At 37.1% G+C, this 21,868-nt stretch overlaps 1 protein-coding gene across 2 annotated transcripts; it reads left to right on the forward strand.

Moving 5' to 3' along the window:
* Nucleotides 1-6,118: 6,118 nt before the first annotated feature.
* On the forward strand, nt 6,119-20,109 carry ttc14 (tetratricopeptide repeat domain 14). 2 transcript variants are annotated; one of them, XM_081384679.1, is made up of 13 exons: nt 6,119-6,711; nt 8,849-8,887; nt 9,088-9,206; nt 9,450-9,649; nt 12,939-13,023; nt 13,131-13,260; nt 13,340-13,495; nt 13,577-13,648; nt 14,774-14,893; nt 15,005-15,127; nt 16,202-16,319; nt 17,280-17,386; nt 19,132-20,109. In XM_081384679.1, exons 1-13 carry the CDS (start codon nt 6,578-6,580, stop codon nt 19,829-19,831), a joined length of 2,103 nt encoding a protein of 700 aa, XP_081240805.1. In that variant the 5' UTR covers nt 6,119-6,577; the 3' UTR covers nt 19,832-20,109. The 2 variants fall into 2 exon arrangements, with proteins under 2 accessions (XP_081240805.1, XP_081240806.1); XM_081384680.1 differs by lacking the exon at nt 8,849-8,887.
* The last annotated feature ends 1,759 nt before the right edge of the window (nt 20,110-21,868 follow it).

Below are 21,868 nucleotides of genomic sequence, written 5' to 3' on the forward strand. Positions count from 1 at the left end.
GTTTTCTTCTTGGTTTGTTTCTTCTTGGACTTTCCTTGTTCTTGATATTGGTTACTTGTTTCCCCTTCAGTTTGTTTGTCTCTTTTCATGTTACATTTCTATTGCCTGCTTTTCAGGTGTATCAGTCAGGATCCTTGTCTTCACCCGCTTTCTCTTTGTTTGTACCCTAGGCTGCTGACTTTTGGGTAATTCAGTGGGAGATATATCCAGGGGAGGAGAGGAGTGAATCTGTCCCACATGTTGAAGAACATGCCTGTGAAGGCAACTCAGCAGAGGTGGAGGCTGAAGCCATGGGTGGATCTTCTTCAGAAGTAGACAGCACATCAGGGTTTGGCCTGTCTGACACCATGGATGGTTCAAACTCTGCATCAGAGGAAATATCTCTGTTGTAAGGAAACTGAATCCCTGTGGACCTGAATCCAGAAGAGATATTCCGTGGTGTCATTGCCAACATGAAAGCCTCGTTCACACATATAGGGATGTGGTATATTCTTGGCTGTTTTGCCTGGGTTAAATCTCATCCAACCATCAAGAGCTTTGCTGTAACAGGTCTTGAATGGACCATAGACACTCTTGTCCAGAGGCTGCAGGCGATGAGATGTGTGAGGTGGAATTGTGAGCATAACAATCCCCTTACTCTTTGCTAAATCCAGTGCCCTCAGTGAAATATGGGCCTCGTGGTTATCAAGGAGTAGCAGCATGGGATGGTCAGAGGAGAGCTTGGTGCGCTGAACCAGATGTTCAAGGAACTCAGCAAAGGTGTCTTCATTGATCCAGCCAGATCTGGCGGAGGAACCAATTGATCCTGTAATGAAATGGTCTTTGTATCTAACCCTTGGGAAGATGAACATGGGAGGCACTGCATTCCCAGTAGCATTGACTGAGTCACAAGCTCTCCTCTTTCGGTAGATGTGATGGCCCCCACTTGTTTCTTTCCCTTTTCCGCCACATCTTGCTTTGGTGTCTGCACTGTTGTGCACTGCAACTGCTCAGCTAACTTCTTGATGTGATCGGCAAGCTCCTTTTCCACCTCTTCTGTGAAGACCCTCTTGGCTTTTGCTGTTGTACCCTACTGTTTTGACTTTCTTTACCTCCTTCTTTTTTTATGTACCTCCGCAGTGTTCACCTGTCAATATTTCTGTCCTTCGACACTGATCTGATGGGGATCTGATTGAGTGTTGAGTCCCAGTTGGTTCTTCTTTAGTAGGTTCATGGCATGATAGCTTTTATGCAATGTGCAATGTATTGTTAACAGTTAAAACAATGTTATGCTTAAAACTTAACTTAACTTCAGTGCCTTAAGTTAGGGAGGAGTTGAACCACTGGTTCAATTTACCCCACATCATCTGGCTCACTTTGCCCCATAGTCACCATTTTGGTAAAAATGGCCTGCCTTAGCAATTCAGGCTAACCTTTAGCTTACATGTTGACAAATCACCAACATGTACCATACACAACTTTAGACCTAGATAAATTTGCTTTGGCACAACAGCTAGTATACCTGCAATGCAGAAAATTAACTTTAACAAGCAAAAAAGTGTTTTTGTGGGAAAAAACAACAACTTACCTCTTGTCCCATGTGCTTCTCCTCTTCACAGCAAAATATAAATGATGGAGTCCTTCAGAATGTATGGTCACATGACACCAAATGTGCATAGTTGCCTAGAAACAGGGGGTGGGTCAACTTACTGGCTCATCTTACCCCACTCTCCCCTATCCCAAATGTTTCCAACAATGTTTGAATCCAGAAAAAATTGCTATTTTTTACCAGTGTAACGTCCCCCCAGATAGCACACATATCTGGGCCTCATCTGGGCCAACTATGGCACATATGGCTCAATTCTGGCTGCGTCAAAGATCACATGGGCCACACACAGCATGCCAAAACTCACACTAAAAAAAAAAAACCTCCTAAAAAGCCTTCATTGCCTGCAGATTGGTAATAATCATAAGTATTCACACTACAGTATTTTCGTCACGATTGGCTTGACTGGGGAACCTGTTTCATTCATTTGAACTTTCTTGCACTCTCTAGAACGGTGTTATTTTTGTATCAATCTGTTTTTGGGAATACTAAATATTCTTAACTTTATTCTTAAGTCAGAAAATAAGTAAAGGCACAAAATGTACGACTTTTGGATTAAAATATCCAAAAACCACTTGAACAATGTTATATATTTTGTTGACTTGTGTACTTACATCATCCCAAATGTTTCCCATTATATTTAAATCCAGAGAAATGAGCTATTTTAACCAGTGTAACGGCCCGTGTCATCGCGTCGCCTGTCAATGACATCAGATCCGCGTTACCCTCGATTTCTGGTTTAACTTCCAGAGAAACCACGGAAAAGGCAAAGACGCTTTAATATATTATGTGTTTTATTAGACAGGTGAGCAACTGTTTGGATTCTTTATTGACAGAAAACTAATCATTATGTAGCTCAACACAGTTAGTCTGATTGTTTGAACCTCTTGTTTTCTTGATTTACCGCGAGTACCATGTTTGTACCATGTTTGTACCATGTCTCAGAGACAACACTATTTTATCAAGAGGCTAACATAACATAATCAGAAAGAGCTTTATTTAGTAACAGTAATGCAGCATTTTCTCCACCATACAATGTTTTAAAATGAATTACAAGCCATTAAGCAACAAGTCATCCAGCTTTTATAAAAATATTATATTCTAATATAGATCTAGCTTTACTGTAGTGAGCAACAGTGTCTCATAGCCGCCACCGAGCGAACACACACTGAGTAACGATAACATGACTTTCAACACACTCCAAGTAGACCAAGTAAAACAGCGTGATTTCAAGTGTAAGTGTACAAGTGTAATTCAGCACTTGCGGCTGTTTCAATAGAATGAAAAAACAATTATGTGAATTTAAGTGATCAAACGTAACTGCAACAAAGTTCAACAATCAAGTTCAGGGAAGAAGGAGATGAATCGTAACTTTAATATTAAAATATGCATAAACAACAAAACTAAAGGAGTGGCAGCATCCGACCACAGGATAAGCATAAATAAAAACAGCAGCGTAAATGTCCCAGGCTCTCGGCCCGCCCTGCTTCATACCACAGTAACGTTCAACACTGCGTCACTGCTACACCTTTGTTATTACTGTGAATGTGACCTCTAGCAGCAAACTTACATGCTGTGCCTTTAAGGCATTTAAGGAGTTGTAGAGTAAAAACTGAGTCATTAAGGTACAGATAAACTTGCATAACGGAGCTAAAATTCAACTTGCAAAGAGCAGTTTCAGTGCTGAATCCCTGTGTTTAATTCACTCCCCAAAGGTCTGCGCGCTTAGCTTTTTTCATTTCAAATTTTAAAGGAGAAGTCTATCATTTGTGTGGCATCAGGCATCCTCTGATCAGGCGAACAGATTGTGATTGGTTGAGCCAATGTTACTGTAGGCAACGCTCAAACAAATGGAGCAAAGTCTTATGGGTTGTTTATTGCATTATTTAATTAAGAAGGCAACCGAAGTCTTGCTACACACCTGCACTGTTCAATCTCTGATATACATATTATATTATAAAATACCTTTCTACATTAGCATCATGATCATTTTTATTATTACATTTGCATCTGTAGATAATTTTAGCTGTTTAAGTTACCCAAGTAAGACATGTTGCAATCTTCATATTCCTCAACATTATTGTGGTTTGAACAGTCATTCATGCAATTTCTACCATTAAATCAAATTCTATATGTAAAATGTGTTTTTTGTTTTATTATGTGCCAAAGTTAAATATTAAAGTATTTAATATAGTATAATATTTAGCAATTTAATAAACATAAAAAGATATATTTCACTGAACAAAGTTATAAACATAACACTTTTATTTTTGCCCCCATTTTTCATGATCTGAACTCAAAGATCTAAGACTTTCTCTATGTACACAAAAGGCCTATTTCTCTCAAATATTGTTCACTAATCTGTCTAAATCTGTGTTAGTGAGCACTTCTCCTTCGAGATCATCCATCATCCATTAAGTTGAACTAAAATTGATTAAGTTCAACTTAATGCATTTGTTTAAATGTAGCTAAAATCAATTGTGTGCAACCACTTACCATAAAATTCTTTTATTAAATTCAACGAATCGTGCCTTAAAAGTCTTAGATCTTTAAAAAATGGGGGTAAAAACAAAAGTGTTGTGTTTATAATTTTGTTCAGTGTAATATATTACATAATTAAAAATACATATTTAGTGCTTTTAAGAAATCAACGCTTTAGTCATGGTTATATTTCCGTGTACATCACATATACTTTGCACATATTTAGATTTAAATGGACCTCTTACATGTTGTATTGATCTACCAATCAGTGAAGCCAATCCAGCATATAAAATAAACTGAAACATCTTTCAAGAGTTTGCTAACGAACCTAAAGTGAGAAAAATAACCTCTGAGAAGCAACCTAATGTGAATAATGCTAATGACCTTCTGATTGATTTATATGGAAACCGACAGAGGACTGATATGTGTTAAACTCCACCCATCCATTATTTTATACTAATATAACAGGTTATCAGATTTACTGTTAAAGATAAAAATCAGATAACTACTTTAACTTTTATAATTGTACTGATAGTGATCACTTCAAATATCTGTTTGCATTGTTGTTGTGAATACCTACCACCCTTCCCATTAATGAACCACTCCTTTGTGAGGAACCAAAAAATGATGATACATGTTTGGAGATGCACAGCATACTACATGATTTTTTGCTTGTCTTGTAAGATATCTGATAAGGCTCAATAAAAAATAAAATAAAATAAAAATTAATAAGCATAACCAACGTTAACAAACTGATCCCTATTGAAAATTGTTAATACACGGTTCATATTTCCATATGGTTGACTAGTTGGAGTGGAATGGAGAAACTATTTCTCCTGTTTATTTCCTGGCTTTGTGTGAATATGAATTCTTCTGATAGGAGTTTCTATTAAATGATCAGGTTCTAAGTCACGGGTGTTTCCTTGCATTCCATGTGTTAACCTGAACGCATACAAAGTTACAATGACTCATACAATATAAATATGCCATGCTGTTCTACAGAGAGAGAGATCAGACTATTTTTTCTGTTAGTGCATGGATTTGATTATAAACTATTTTTCCCATATATTTAGCATTGTTCTCAGATGGAATTTGCGTATTATAAAGCCGATACCAAAGCCTAAACGCTCGGCCTTAATAAAGATAACTACAATAACTATATTGTGTATTAGCATACACACCAATGCATAATCATGTCCTGTTTATTATAAGCGCGAGCTGCATTTTTTTCCATCTGGATCTCTTTAAAGCAGGATGGATTCTGATTGGCTGTCGATGTTTTTATCTTTCATCATTTGGAAATAATCCTTCTGAAAGTTATTCCGATGATATTGTTTCTCTGTGTCGTTATCTCTGTATTGTTTATCTATATATTAATCACAAATATATCCTTTCAAAATTGTATTGAAATGAAAATGAAATGGAGTTATAGTTATAGTTGCTCAGCCTGATGCCTTTGCTGTCACATGACTGAGGCACTCTTGGTGTTATTTTGAATAATTACTTCTAAACTGCTAAAAAAAAAATTAAAAAAGTATGTTATATAGTATGAGTGTGTGTAGTATGAATGTAATCTGGGCATACTACGTCCGTCATGTTGTCATAATCATGTGACCTACCAGCATCAGTTGTGTGCTTCACTGTCATTCATAAATCCTCTGGTTAAATGCCGTATTGAATTTAAAAGCTGTGAGGAATGGACGTACATGCACTGTATAAATGTCCTAGATCACGTAATTTTCACAGCTCACAACTTATAAAATGTTTTATGTAGATTTTGTCTACTGAATTATTTTTTTGGTAAGATGTTTTCGTAAGTCTCATTTCCATTCCTCTCAAAATGTATATATATATATATTTATTTATTTATTATTCTACTGTAGTCTTTAGAATTCAGAGCATTTGGGATTAAATGTGATTGCAGTTTGAATAAAAAAAAATTAGTTTGTATTTTGTGTGTCAGTAGTGGATTAACTTTAATTAAAAAAAAAAAAAATCCTATGGTACTTTTATTTTGAAAACCGCGAAACCTGATGCGTGTGTTTTATCACCGACTTTAATTTTGAAAACAAGATAACAACAAAACGTTTCCCGTTTGTACCTCCTCTCGTGTGCTTCTTGTTTGGCTAATGCTCCGTCTAAGCGAAGCAAACTACATTCTAAATAGCTGTATTTTAATGCAATTGCGAATATTTAAAAATATATATATCTTTAAGGATGTCCAAAAATGTTTGAAGTAAAGTCTTTTTCCGGTTCGCTTCCGGTTTCCACGTCTCGCGTTTGGCATAGTCACGTTTACAGTTGCAGCTATTTCTGCTCAATTTCAGACACTTTTGTTTTCTACAATCTTTGTCGGGTTTTCAGCAAGTATCTGAAAGGTTAACAGATGATACTAGTTACTTTCTTAATCAGTTAAGTTGAAGTCTCCCCTCTATTTATTATCTGTGTTAATATTGGGGTGATATTTCTGCACACATTTAGTGTAAAAATGTGGCGTTGGAGACACTGATAATGGAGAGAGATTTACTCAGACAGTCTGTATCGTATCATGGTGAAAACCTGTTGTCACTGTTAAAATGTGAACAGAATGAAAACCCAGACTTTAAAAATGTGGCTGCTGATCTCGCCAAAACTCTTAACCAAAGGTAAGAGTCGTTTTATGATCGTTGTGCATGGCTAATTTGATCCCTAATATCTTGTTTGCGTTGTGACCCCAAGACCCTATAAATAGCTCGTTAGGCTACTTAAAGGAATAGCTAGTCTGTCCAAAATAATTAATAATGATAATGTTGTTTAATCAATTAGCTAACTTACTCGACTGCATGTCGTTTCAAACATGTAACGTTATTCGTATTTATTTTTCTCCTGTGGAAAGCGAATTGAGACATTTAACAGAACGTTCGTGTTGTTCTTTTCCGTACAGTGAAAGTGAATGGAGACTAGAGCTTTATTATATTTAAAAGCAGCATAAAAGTAGTCCATACGATACGACTTGTATTACTACAATATAAATCTTTTCTGCCACTTAAGAAAACATTGACATAAAAAGTCATACTTATGATATAGAAAGGCATAATTTCGACTTTTTAATCGTTTAATTATTACTTAAAGAGTTAGTTCACCTAAAAATGAAAATTATTGCATCATTTACCCACCCTCATGTTGTTCCACACCTTAGTTCTTTTTAAAAATGTACATTTTTACATTAAATCTGAGAGGTTTCTGTCCCTCCATTTACAGCTACTCAACAACCACTTTGACGCTTCAAAACGTTCATAAAGAGATTAAGTGGTTTAGTCCAATTTTTTTTTTTTATTAAAGACAGGATTGTTTTACATGACAACCAGATTAAATTTAGGCTTTTATTCACATTAATCAGTAAACATATAAGCTCAACCGTACATGCTTGACCTCATTGGCTCTTGCTGAAGCTCAAACGTGCTGCGTAACGCGAGAATGAACCTCATCTGTTTTCGCACGTCAAGCGAACATGCTTAAAGGGATACTCCACTTTATTTGGAAATAGGCTCATTTTATAACTCCCCCAGAGTTAAACAGTTGAGTTTTACCGTTTTCTAATCCATTCAGCCGAACTCCGGGTCTGGCGGTACCACTTTTAGCATAGCTTAGCATACATCATTGAATCGGACAGGACCATTAGCATCTCTCTCAAAAAAATGACCAAAGAGTTTAAATATTTTTCCTATTTAAAACTTGACTCTTCTGGGAACTAAACTCTCATTCCTGCATAATAATCAAGAAACTTTGCTGCCGTATATGAGTCCAGCAGGCGTAATGATATGACGCAGCGCCTGAAAATAGGTCTAATAGGTTAGACAAACTTAGTCCCGGTCACGTTGGAAGTTACCGAGCTGGGGACTATTTTCATGCGCTGCGTCATATCATTACGCCTGCTGCACCCATGGTACGGCAGCAAAGTTTCTTGATTATTACGCAGGAATGAGAGTATAGTTCCTAGCCATATCAGCCTAGAAAATCGCAACTTTTCATTTTCCGTCGGTCTTAGTACACGATGCAACTACAGAAGAGTCAAGTTTTAAATAGGAAAAATATCGAAACTCTTTGGTCATTTTTTTGAGAGAGATGCTAATGGTCCTGTCCGATTCAATGATCTATGCTAAGCTATGCTAAAAGTGGTACCGCCAGACCCGGAGATCGGCTGAATGGATTCGAAAACGGTAAAACTCAACTGTTTAACTCTGGGGGAGTTGTAAAATGAGTCTATTTCCAAAAAAAGTGGAGTATCCTTTAAGCTTCTGTTTACTGCAACTGATGTTTGCGTTGATGAATGTTTATATGTGATTAAAAGCCTACATTTAATCAGTTCATCATACAAAGCGACCGAGTCTCTTCAGAAAATTTGGACTAAACCATATGGGTTAGTTTTACGATCTCTTTATGAACTTACTGAAGCGTCAAAATTGCGTAGCTGTCAATGTATTGACAGAATCTCTCAGATTTCATTAAAAAATTAAAAAATATATATTTATTTGTGTTCCGAAGACGCATGAAAGTCTTACAGGTTTGGAATGACATGAGGGTGAGTAAATGATGTCAGAATTTTCATTTTTTGGGGAACTAACCCTTTAATATGTCATAATTTCAACTATTTTATGTGAGAATTATCACTTGGTTTGTAATAATTTCCACTGTTCATATCATAAATATGACTTAGCATGTCAGAATTTCAACTTTTTGCTTAATAAGTATAACTAAGTATTATGATTTTTCAAAGCATGATTTTGTTTTCTTATGTGGCAGAAATGGCCTTCCATACACATCTGAAGTCATGCAATTTAAGTAAGTTTTTTTTTTTGTCAAGTGAATTTGTTTTTACATAATTTGATGGGAAATATTATTTTAACTCACTGTTATTATTTATACCCAGGGGTCTGTCTCAAATACTATAATTAAAATACACTATATAAAATACACACAAGCACACAGTCACATGTAAAAGACATCTCTGATTGGTGGATGTTGTTCTTGGTTTAAAACAGAGATAAAGAAGATACAAGTCCTATTCTGGAACAGTACATAGCAAGGAAAGCTGATCTTCTGTTTGCACCATCGTGGAAATCCTCCACACCAGTAGATGAATGGCAGGAGGAATCTGGAGGTGGACTGTCATCTTTACCTTCAAATGAAATTCAAAATCTTATTTCTGTTTAAGGAAGATTTATTCACACTCATTTTGTTTCAAACCCATCACCTGTTTGCTCCATTGTGTGTGTTCTCTGTGTTATGTTCCATTGTAGCCCCAGTCCCAATTCACTTTAATTGTATGGAAATGAGCAACCAGGATATACTTCTAAAATTCTACTTTTGTGTTTTTTAATGATTGCGTATGTTGTCGTCTCAGAGGCGTACGCCATCATGCCCCCGCTGGAGCAGTTCATGGAGGTGTCGTTTGAAGAGCGACGTGAGCTCTTCTACCGGGACGTGGAGCGCGGAGACATGCTTATCGGAAGGATCAATTCCGTACGAGACTTCGGTTTATTTGTAACGCTTCTCTGCACTGCTGGTGGACTGGAGAGGGATATCGAGGATCTTGAGATAAAGGTTGGGTTGATTTATCGGTTTCTTCTCTGAAGTGTGTAATTCTACACCACTAATGGCCGGCATCAGCAACAGAATTCCAAATATAAATTTATTATTAATAAATAATTCACAATGGTTTTTTTTTATATATTTTTTTGCAGTTAATGATTATATGGAAGCTTGTTTCCACCATGTAATAAAAAAAGAAAAAAGGAAACTTTCATCTCAATTATTATTTTATATCTCAATCCTGAGAAAAAACAAAACAAATTAAAGCTGCAAGCAGCATTTATCGGGGTTCAAGCAGTTAAGGCCTTTAAGCACAAAAGCATCAAAAGTTATTAAGTTTTATTTAGCAAGCATTTAACCATTGAAATAATAGATGAAAAAGTCCATTTACAGCCAATACAGGCAATGTACCATAGGAAATATATGGTTTTCAAAGCTTTTTTACAGTTATAGCGCCACCTATGGTCCGATCTCCATAAAATTTTGCATAATTGTTTACTATGTTATGGCACATATGCTCACCAATTTTTATGAAGTTCTGAGTTTTCATTTAGGATTTATAGGCTTTTTAGTGTATTTTGTGTATTTTCTAAATGACCCTGTTACAGCCACCCAAATGCAAAAGTTCAACTTTTTTTTCCGATAATTATTGATCTAGAGAGTCCAGAGAATTGTCCTAGACTGGTCTGGTTCCGATCGGGCGAAAAACCAGGGACTAGTTTGCAAAAGTAGGTTTTGGACAAAATTCAACATAGCAGAACATTTTTCCTGCCTAAATCGAAATTGGAGATACACATTTTGTCCGCCTTGAGCGGGATCACAGTGGTGTAAGACACGTAAGTCTAGGACAAACGGTCTAAGAGTTATGAGCGATTTTGAACTTTTGGTTGCTGTAGCGCCACCTAGGGGCCAATCGGGGTCATACTTTGATAGGTTCTCCCCAAATTGAGGCCTACCATCTGGCCAGGTTTCAAGTCTCTAGGCCAGGGAACGGCAACTGGCGGCCCGCGGGCCAAAACTGGCCCGTCAGCAATATTTTCTGGCCCGCCGGATTATTTTGGCAGTCCTAAATGCTGTACAAAACTCTTCCACTACTTGAGAAAAGCCGTAGTCGCGCGGCGATTTCACCGCCGCATACTGTGTGAAACGCCCATAGGGAATCATGCGGTGCAGGATTACATTTTAAAGTATAACTGTGCGTTCACAACGGACGCGAATAGCGCGTCAAATTCGCGCCTGCCGCGTCTAGTTATACGCTTGACCACTTTGTGTCCATTCGCGCGTCAAAAGACGGTAGCGGTCAGAACTCTGGTGTAGCCTACTTTGGACGGAGCGTGCGGTCTGACTGACAATAGCCAACTCCCGACATCTTTTGACAGCGTATCCGCACTTAATTCTGACCGCCTGTACACCTATCTCTGAGGAGCTGTTTGGTACTGAAACCATTGTCAGTCAACAACATTCTTTTTTTGCAAGGATGTTTGAAATAGTTCGACAGAAAATAGCCTACTTCATTTCGTCAGTAGGGCAATATGTTTTTCGTTTATGTTGCTTAGAAACTTGAGTGATAGGCTTTGTCCTATTTAATTCATGTTATTTATATTTCATATTTTTTTTCTGTGACATTTTTTTTCTCTGCTGACAGTACAATGTTAAAATAGCCTAATATTTATACTGACACGAACACAATTTTTGTATAGCATTTATAATTATTATAGGCTACTCCAATCTCCTTCTTTCCATTAGAGACATTTGAATGTGAGATTATGGAAACGAGATCTAAATTTTGTGGACCCGTCAGGTCGGGAAATAAAGCGGGTGAACACCGAGTGTATTTTAAGCGGTTGCTGAATAGAACCTTGTGGGAGCGGGACGAAAAAAAAAACAGTCCCACGCAGACCTCCTTAAACCTTAGGTGTGTATGTGTGTGTCCCCGAATAAATAATAATAATAAAAAAGGAATAAAGTTCAAAAGTCGGACTGTACGGAATGAGGCATGATTGCTATTCACACCTTTATTAAAATGGCTGTAATATGTTACCACAATAGTAGCCTACTTGATCTGTTTAAAATGGTTTCCTTGATATATGCATAAGGTGTTAAATTAAAACTTAAAAATCAAAATTTAAATTTGTCTAATCCAGTAATTCATTTTTTCTATTTTTGATCTGAGCACAATCAGAAAATCAGAAAACCCGTCCTTATTTTTTTTTTTTTCATTTCAGTTTAGGAAATAAATAATGGAAAAACAAGTCGTTTTTCATCTTTTTATTTTTGGTTTTAATTTGAAAAAAAAAAAAAAAACGATTGAATGAATGATCCACGGACGGTGACGGACCCATCATATTCCGCAATTATAGGCCTATATAAGAGTATTTAATTTGTATCCATAGGCCTACTCTGTGTAGCTGGCCCGCCATCTACTGGCTAAAAAAAATATTGGCCCGCGGCCAAAGTTACTTGCCGACCCCTGCTCTAGGCCTTACGGTTTGTCCTGCACGATACATTTTACAAATCCTTACAATTACAATAGGGTTTCAGCATTTCATGCTTGAACCCCTAAAAATGACCTAGCTAAACTTTCAAATAGGGTTGTCAGTAGGGATATCAATTTATATATATCAAATATCAAAGGTCTGGATTCTATCGCAGCTTTCATTGGCCAAGGACCGCGCAAGAGGACGTCTGACTGACATATAAATCAACCAATCACAGTTTGTAATAATATAAATGTTGTAATGTAAATGTTGATGTCCCTATGACAACAGACCGGCATGTATCTAATAAACTATTCATTCAAGAGTGTTGTGCAAGTTTACTGCAACAATACATGAACTTCACATACTTTAAAAATCCAGCGTTTAGTTGATCCTGATTATCGCTCATTGTCACTGTTGTAAACATGATGGCTTTCTTCTTCCATGAGGGGGATTGGCTTCACATTAAAGTAAAAAAATATGAATTGTGAGCTGTTCAAAAATAAGTTTATATTGACTTTTTTTCTCAAAAATGTGAAATAATCCTGCAATTCTCACTTTTTTTTTCCCCTCAGAAATGTGAGATATAAACTCATAATTGCGAGATAAATAGTCATAGTTGCCTTTTCTATTTTTTTATTCTGTGGCGGAAACAAGCTTCCATATGATTATGGTCAAAATGTAAGGAATATATTACTTTTTACTTGAGTCTTTAAATGGAAACTTTTGCTGAAAATTGTGTGAAAGTTTTTCAGACCCATATGAAACCATATGCAGCTTGTCAGTGAAATGTGATTCTAAAAATTAATGTTATCTATCAAAAGGCCCTCTGTCCAATAAGAAACGTACCTTCGACTGGAAATCATGACGATCCTTTGTCTTATTACCAAATTGGGGATTTAATCAGAGGTATGGTGTTTTTTTTGTACTTTTTAAAAAAAAAAAAAAAAGGAAAATCAGTGCATTAGTGTATAAACGGATTATTCGATTGGATAAAGTGATGTTTTATGCCACAGCTGGGGTAAAGGACATTGACCGCTACCACGAGAAGTTGACGCTATCCTTGTATTCATCTTCGCTGGCTACTCACTTGAATAAAGTCAAACTGGGTGTCATAAGCAAAGAAGAGCTTCCTCTTCATTATACGTATGTTGAATCAAGAAAACAAACATTTACCCATTTATCTCAGACTTCCTGTTGTTGATTGTTACTTCCACTCTTTCAGCCGGGGTGAAATGGTGGCCACAGATTGCAACGAGACTTATGAGAAGCTTTTGGAGGACTCACTTGGCCTGTCCAACCCCTTAAATGTGGACTACCTCCTGGCAAAGCTGGGAATAAGTGGGACACAAACTCCTTCTCTAATGAGGGGGCTACAGAGGTACATTCTCTCTTATACACTTATGGCATTCCCAGTTGCACTGGTGTTTTCTCAGTTAAACAGATTTGTTTATATGTACAGCAAGCGCTTCAAAGAGGAGGATTTTGGAACAGCTATTCGGAAGAAGCAATCTGTGTCCTGGGCCTTGAAATGGTTTGTTTTTACCAAGTTTTTGAGACTTACTGCATTAAATCCAATACGTAGTGGACGCGTGATTTTTATTTCTCAAATCTTCTTATTTTCAAACTCCACCCTGTTGTTGATTCTAAAGATGTCATTATATATACAGTATATATATATACAGTATATATATATATATATATATATATATATATATATATATATATATATATATATATATATAATATATGATTACTCATTACTGATGTCAATCAACACAAATATACTTTATTTAATCTCAATTTATTAACCAGTGTCTTTGTTGCTGACCTTCGATGGTCCAGGTTAACCATACTAATAAACAAACACTTTTCCTTCAGCATGAGGCTTTATTAATTTCACTTTTGCTTTGGAAGGACGTTCACGTTTGTCAAAACTTGTTTTATTGTTATTAAAAACAAATAACCAAGCCCCAGCCCGGGTGAGAAGTAACACAATGTAACGCATTGCATTACTTTTAAAAGGAACTTAAAATATATAATTTGTTTTGGTAACTGTACAACAAGGTCTCATTTGTTAAAATTAGTTCATGTATTATCTAACATGAATTAACAGTGAGTAATATATTTGTTACAATATTTAATTATCTTTGTCAATGTTAGTTAATAAAAAAATATAATAGTTTGTTCATGTTACTTCACAGGGCATTAACTAATGTTAACAAATACAACTTTTAATGAAAAAATGTATTAGTATATATTATTATTATATATGTATAATTATTTTTCATTGCTAGTTTAACTAATGAAACCTTATTTTAAAGTGTTTTTTTTTAAATAAGATGTGCACTCACATGTTTTCAAGGTGCAAGGAAAACATGTTATTTTTTTTTCTTGATGGTTGCACCACATGACATTTTTACAGTTATTAAATTGAAATGTTTCTTGAAAGTGCTGTTTAGAGAAACTAACATAAATACAGTGCTGTTTAAGTGCTGTTTAAGTTAGAAACTAACATAAATACAAATAAACAAGCATAAATACAAATAGTACAATTGTAAGAAATATTTTTTTGACTCTTATTTTTCATTTACTAAATATGTAAGTTCAAAACTGAATAAACTAATGCTGACCGTATCATTTCTTCAAATCGTTATAGCGTTAAAACTGGTGTTGACCATTTCAAATCGGGTCGTCATGTAGAAGCAATGAACGAGTACAACAAGGCCTTAGAGATCGACACCAACAACGTGGAGGCGCTTGTGGCACGCGGAGCTCTGTAAGTCACAACACGTCAATATAAAGAGTCATTTTTTCATGTTATAATATTTGCGATTGTTCCTCTGGCTCGTGTTGCATGATTACTGAAGCTGTTTTTATTCTCTTGTAGATATGCAACCAAAGGAAGCTTGATGAAAGCTATCGGCGACTTTGAGCTGGCCTTGGAGAGCTCTCCCACGCACAGGAATGCTAAGAAATACCTCTGCCAGACGCTCGTGGAAAGAGGAGGACAGTATGTCAACCCTGTTACTTCCTCTAGTTCTTCAGTGGTAAAACAGAAACAAAGCAATACTGCACAAAATACTGTGATTTTACCATATCTGCGCTGCATTTTTTGTGACCTTCCTATTTAATTATGACTAACTTTGTTTGCATCAAGACACACTATGCTGTCAGGCATTTATTTGATGTTTTTAATCCCGAGACCTCACAAGAATGCATGTATGATTCACCTGTAGGAATTTCCATGCATTCATTTCCTGATCGGCACATCACAATTTAAGTGATTATTCCGGTTACCTTTTTATAAGTACGAACATCTATTCAGAATATTCCCGTATAAGTGTCGTTCTTGTTTTTGCTTTTGTTCTTGCTTCACTTCTGGAAATGCCGGGGATGCTCGCTCGTTCCGTCAGTGGTATATTAAACTTTATTAAACAGTGTAATTGCAGACATATAAACTGGAGTATCATAGAGACTTGGGTTGGGCTCATCTGAACTTGGCATCCACCCAAAAAAACCTATAGTTATGAACAAACTACCCTACCTCTAAGAATTAAACTTCAAAAATGTAACTCAATATGAAAAGTGCGTGCCCTGTCTAGTGACCTGAATTGACTTTTGTTCAGTTCTTCGCTCAGGGGTAAAAATATTGCTTTTAACCAAACAGCTTTACAGTATTAAACATGAAAAAAGAATATGCTAATACTATAAATTAGCAGCTCTGATTTTGTTCGACGTCACACCAGTTCATTCTTTAATTTCGCTTGTAGTATATTGGGGCCTTTAATATTATTATCAACTGAATATTAATGCCAAATAAGCTACTAAAACAGGACACCGGTCACTTAACAATGCCCTAACATCAGCAACACTCTTTTTACATTATTATGGACAATATTTACCATACATGTTTAATTTGCCAAATATCAGTATAGACATTGTAGCTTGGAGAACTTACTGCATCAATATCAAATCCAACTAATGTGTGTAGGCTTTTAAAAGTATGTAGGCTTTTACAAAACCTGTGCCTTCTTTTTAGCGGTTTCAGAATGATTTTAATTTTGATCTGATCTTTTCTGCGCAGACTTGAAGAGGAAGAGAAGTTGGTGACCGCCGAGGGTCTCTACAAAAGAGCCGTGGTGTTAGACGACACGTTTCGAGAGGCAGCCGAGGCTCTGGAGAAACTTCAGATACGCATCCAGGTGAGCTGGATAAACCTGACTGTCACTGATACATGATTGGCTGCCGCTGCAGATTTAATCCGACAGTTAGCTTCTAGTATTTCAGGTACATACTGTAGATATAGCATGTGTTAGAGTCCCCCTGTAGTCAATCATTTCTGACACCAAAATGACATTTACGCGTTTTTTCCTTAAAAAACATTCCTCATGCCTTAAAGTATCTTGGATGTAACTCGACACCCTTGCCTCATTTAGTATACGCAGTTCTGTGAATATGCAAATGAGCCCCGCCTCCACTCACTCACTCAGCTCAGAGATCCACTGGTTGACGATCACGCATTGGTTAAAAGGTAGTTTGTGACGTCAGAAACACCAGCGATTTCAAAGCGTGTTTTTGAGACTGTCTTTGGTTCACTGCAGTTTTAAGGAGGAAATACTCAGCAATGCTGTCGACTTATGAATTTACACATGGTTTGTCTTAAATGCTCATTAAAAACACCACATAGACATATAAACAACATTAAAAGCTGGATTTACACCACAGGGGGACTTTAAGACTTTACTTTTTCGTTATCAAAAACAAAAATGCATGACGTTTTATTTGAACTGATAAGTATTGAAGTACTGATGAAGTATTTTTGTTATTTATGTATCTATCTGATCTTGGACCTGTGAAACCTGACTGATGGGACCTTTAACCCTGATTGCACTGGGTTGACATAATTTCCCCATGTGGACTTAAAACCCCACCACCTTTGGTTTGTATTCTGCTCCTGGTACTACGGTAACTGCATCTTGCTAAATATAAAATGTTTTCTCGCTTTTTTGTCATTGCTTAACATCCTGACGCTGAATACTTCGCCTGGGGTGTGAAAACGGCACTTGTGTGAAATTGCTCGTCCTGTGCGCTGCACGCATGCATGCTTGATGAATTTCCTGATCATTTTCCCAATTTTACCCTGTAAATGAACTGCTTTAAAGAAATCGCTTAAATTGAAAGAACAGGAAGCTGCCAAAGAGCAGGAAAAATCTAAGACCGTGGAGACAAGTGCCGAGAAATTGCGTAAAATCCTAAAAGAAGAGAAAAGGTAATGTCAACACCACCATTTTGATTCACGTTTCTATTCCTGTTATGCACATGTTTGGTCACGTACACACTGCAGATAAATACAGCTGTTCTGCACACACTGTTCAGTCGAAATCAGGAAGTCCTGTTCACACCAAAGACAATAACTATATTAAGTTTTAATAATCGCACTAATTCTATATGAATAGTGTAGTCCACACTGTAACAACACAGAGGAACGATATTGATATTGTTGGAATAACTTTGAGAATGTTTTTTTTTTCCCAGGCTAATTAATAATAAAAACATTGCCAGCCAATCAGAATCCACCCCACTTTAAAGAGTGAGCATGTAAAGCGGCAGATGTCATAAATACATTGTGCTTATAATAAGGAGAGCGTAATCAATGTGGACGGTCATATATTTAGCATTATAGTTATTGGTGTCAACAACTAAATTTACATTAAATTTGCATTGTGGTTTATTATGTACATTGGCAAGGTGGGAAACAATGGATAGACTGAGACTAAAACGATAATTTTGGTCCTTAAGTCCAGGATTTAAATTAGGGCTGGGCAATATACCTAAATATTCACAATATATTTGCGTGATTTTTCTTGTGATGTAAATTTAAGCAACATTATAAATACCATGATGATTTTAATGCACTTATTATTGTTGTTTTTTTTAAATAGAATTATTATTTGCCTGTGATTTTTTCCAAAAGAGTAGTTTTACAGTCCTATCTTGTTTTTCTACTCTGAAATATGAGGATTTTAGGTTGATTTTTGTTTAGTTTTACCAGTGCGTGTACTCACAGGATACTTACCTAAGAAAGTACTTGTAATACAAGTTAACTACATGGGTTAGGGTTTAGGGTTAGTGCTTAGTTATTGTAATTAATACAAGTAGTAGATAGTATGCACATGGGGAACAGGACTGTAAAATAAAGTGCTGCTGGATATTTTATTAGCACCTCTGATTTAAACTTGGAAAATAAGCATTTTAGTTGCTAAGTTTAATTCATGTAAATCAGTTCTGTCACTTGCTTGTGATTTAGTCAATGTTTTCTACAAGAAATTATTGTTCTCTCACCATCTAATGTACCCAGACCCTGACATTTGTCCTTTTTAGGAGATAATATTTGCATAATGCTTTTGCTTGTATTTGTTAGTGATGCCCCAAAAGTTCTGCAACCAAAACAATTAATCTGACTGAAATGGCAACGAAATAAATGTTCTGTAGTTTTGGAGGGCTGAAATCATCAATTGAAAACGCGCTGAACGAAAATGGTGCTAGAGTAGAAATATAGAAAATATTGTTCAGCTGAAATATCGAAAGTGGACTCGTTGACTAAGAACTTTACTATGACTGGTTTAATTTCCGATTTAAAAAAAAAAAAAACTTATTGAGATACATGTACTGAAAATCCTCAAAAGCTAAAAATGTGAACATTATTAAAGGAACATGCCGACTTTTTGGGACTTTACCTTATTTACCGTACCCCCAGAGTTAGATAAGTCCGTATGGACTTCTAAGTCCGGTGACTAAGCTAAAGTCCCAAAAAGTCGGCTTGTTCCTTAAAACTATCGCCTAGCCCTGATTTAAAAATGTGTTCTCACTCTAAAAACTTCGCATTGTGTACGTGACCATTGAAATCTGAGTGTTTCTTCCATCAAAGCAAGGTAAGAACTCTCTTTTGTTGTACTCTTTTAGTCATTGTTGACGTCCCATGCGAGTTTCAGTGTGATGTTTGCTCCCATGTAGAATTAAGAAGAAGAAAAGAAAGCGGTCGACCTCTTCCTCCACGTCCTCGGACACCTCTTCAACCACAGGCGACGACTCTCCTTCAACGAGTCGGAAGAAATCGAAGAAGCGGAAACACAAACGGCGACGCTCGTCTCACGGCAGTAAGAAACACAAGCGGAGAGTGTCGTCTTGCAGCGATAAAACGCTCGAGGACGACTGGTTTCCGGCTCCGGCGAACACCTCGGCCTCGTACATCAACCAGAAACAGTCCATAACCAAACTCCTCGGCGAAGGAGAGCAGTCTTGGGGGAAAAGCCGGAGTGAAGACGGGAGAGGTAGGTTTGAAGACGTTACCGACAGGAGTCCGGAGAACGTCAAAGATGGGTCTAGACTGGGAGGTCCTGACGCTAACGGTGAGGGTTACGGGACTCACGGCGCCTCAGGTCGTGCCAGAAACCGGAGGGATTCTTCCTCTTCAACCCAATCCGAATACTCTCACAAATCTGATCGCTTCTCCAAGGAGTGTTCCTCGCAGGGCAGAAACCGCTGCGTGTCGGAGCGAAGCAGGGACGAGAAGATGGAAAGAGCGGAGAGATACAGTCGCGATCAAGACGACGGACGGTCTTCTGTTGGAAGCCTTAAAAAAGATCTTCCTTCCAATTTGGTGGACATTTTCAGTCAAATCGCCGAGTTTAAGAAGGACAAAAAGCAGAAGTAGTAAAACAGGGTTCAAGTCCCTTTTTCTTACCAGTCTCTCTCTGGTGTGGTAAGAGTAACACTAGTGCTAGCAGGTTTAAGTTTCAATTATAGTGAATTAACTGTATGATAGATTGATAAGTTGATTTATTTTCATAATTTCCGGTTAGATGAATTTGCTTTATGGGAAGCAGCCTGAAAACATTAAGAGCAATGGCCAAAATGTGTGTTGCGAATGATGCCTCAGTATTATAAACTGCCTTGAGTGTAATGTGCAAATAAACACATGTAATGATCAAGTGCTATTGTGATTGTCCTTGAGCAGGCCCGGATTGGGTAATCGGGAGAATTCCCGGTGGGCCGCTTCACTTTTGGGCCGGTCGAGGATTTTTTTTTGTTTGTTTTTTTGTTTGTTTTTTGTTTCACATTTCAATGTCACGTTAGTAACATTACACGTTCCGCCTTCTGACACTGCAGCGCGCAGCCTCTGCATGGGTTGTACCATGTGAGGGAGTTCTCCCCTCCCCTACTATAGAGTTGGTTGGGTCCACAGCCAGTCTTTTCCAAAACGTTTTAGGTAGGCTACTGCGGCTGCGGGCCCGCGGCATCGCCGGCGCCTACCGCGCCTGGCCGGCCCTACCGTAACGGTACGCGTCAGGGAGGATGGCTGGGAGGAAGAGGCCAGGAGGTATGGAAGCTTGTTTGCGTCACAGAATAAAACGTTTTAAAAGATAATTGCGACTTTTTATCTCACACTTGCGAGTTTACATTTTGGAATACATCAGAATTGCGTGAAATAAAGTCTCAATTGCGTGTTATAAAGTCAGAATTGCCTGAAATAAAGTTGCAATTGCGTGTTATAAAGTCAGCATTGCGAGATGGTCAGAATTGCGTGATATTAAGTCTCAATTGCGTTTTATAAAGTCAGAATTGCGAGATATAACTGTCAGAATTGCCTGAAATAAAGTTGCAATTGCGTGTTATAAAGTCAGCATTGCGAGATGGTCAAAATTGTGAGATATAAAGTCGCAATTGCGTGTTATAAAGTCAGCATTGTGTGAATTAAAGTCGATTGCTTCTTATAGTCAGAAATTGCAAGATATAAAGTCAGAACTGCGGGATATAAAGTTGCAATTGCTTCTTTTTAAAGTCAGAAATACAGAATTGCGAGATATAGTCTGAATTGTGTGATATAAAATCGCAATTGCTTCTTATAAAGTCTAAGTGAATTATTATTTAACCTTTACATTATTTGTTGAACTATGGTATTAATACCAACTACACAATAGTAACAACTGAACTGTTGCTTCATTTATCCAAATTGGAAAAAGTGCTAATTTGGAATTCCTTGGGCATGAATTCCAGGGCTGAAAAGTGGCCCCACTCCGGCCCTGTCCTTGAGTATTAAAGGTCCCATGACATGAAATTTTCACTTTCTGAGGTTTTTTAACATTAAAGGCCCTTTCACACTGGACGCGATTTTGACGCACGAATAATTCGCGCGATGGGTTTATTTTTTGATCAGCTGTTTGTGTAATGAGCGCTTCCACACCGAACGCGAATGTGCTGTGGCGAAAAAACGACTTTTATTTTTTTCGCTTCGATGTCGATTTTTTTTTTACTTTTGCGGCGACAGAATTGGCTTCAGCCAATTCACATACTACAAGGACAACGATTTGAAAGACAATGTGTGGCGTAGCATTGCCAACCAACCGGTTATCACGACTGTGAGTGTGTTGTGTGATAGTCCTGTGCTGTGTAGGCTAGCAGGCCAAACTACATTTGGGATAGAAAGCTAACACTATTATCGTCAAAGATAGAGACAGAGACCGTGTTTACTTTGAACACGTAACGTTAACAAAATGCAGTGAGACTATTTAGGGCTGCTTTTAGTAGGCTATACTATACATTCTTTGTGTGATATTTCTAGTCGAATGATTTTTAACTTCGTGTGTTACATGTAATGTGTAGTTACATTACAAAACGCACTGTTGAAGACGCAAAAAAAAAAAAAAACTGCACATAAGCATACTCCCCTTCAGACTTTCTGTTCTGTAAG

This window comes from Scardinius erythrophthalmus (assembly GCF_964197995.2).
Source record: "Scardinius erythrophthalmus genome assembly, chromosome: 14".
In the NCBI taxonomy this organism is placed as follows: Eukaryota; Metazoa; Chordata; class Actinopteri; order Cypriniformes; family Leuciscidae; genus Scardinius; species Scardinius erythrophthalmus.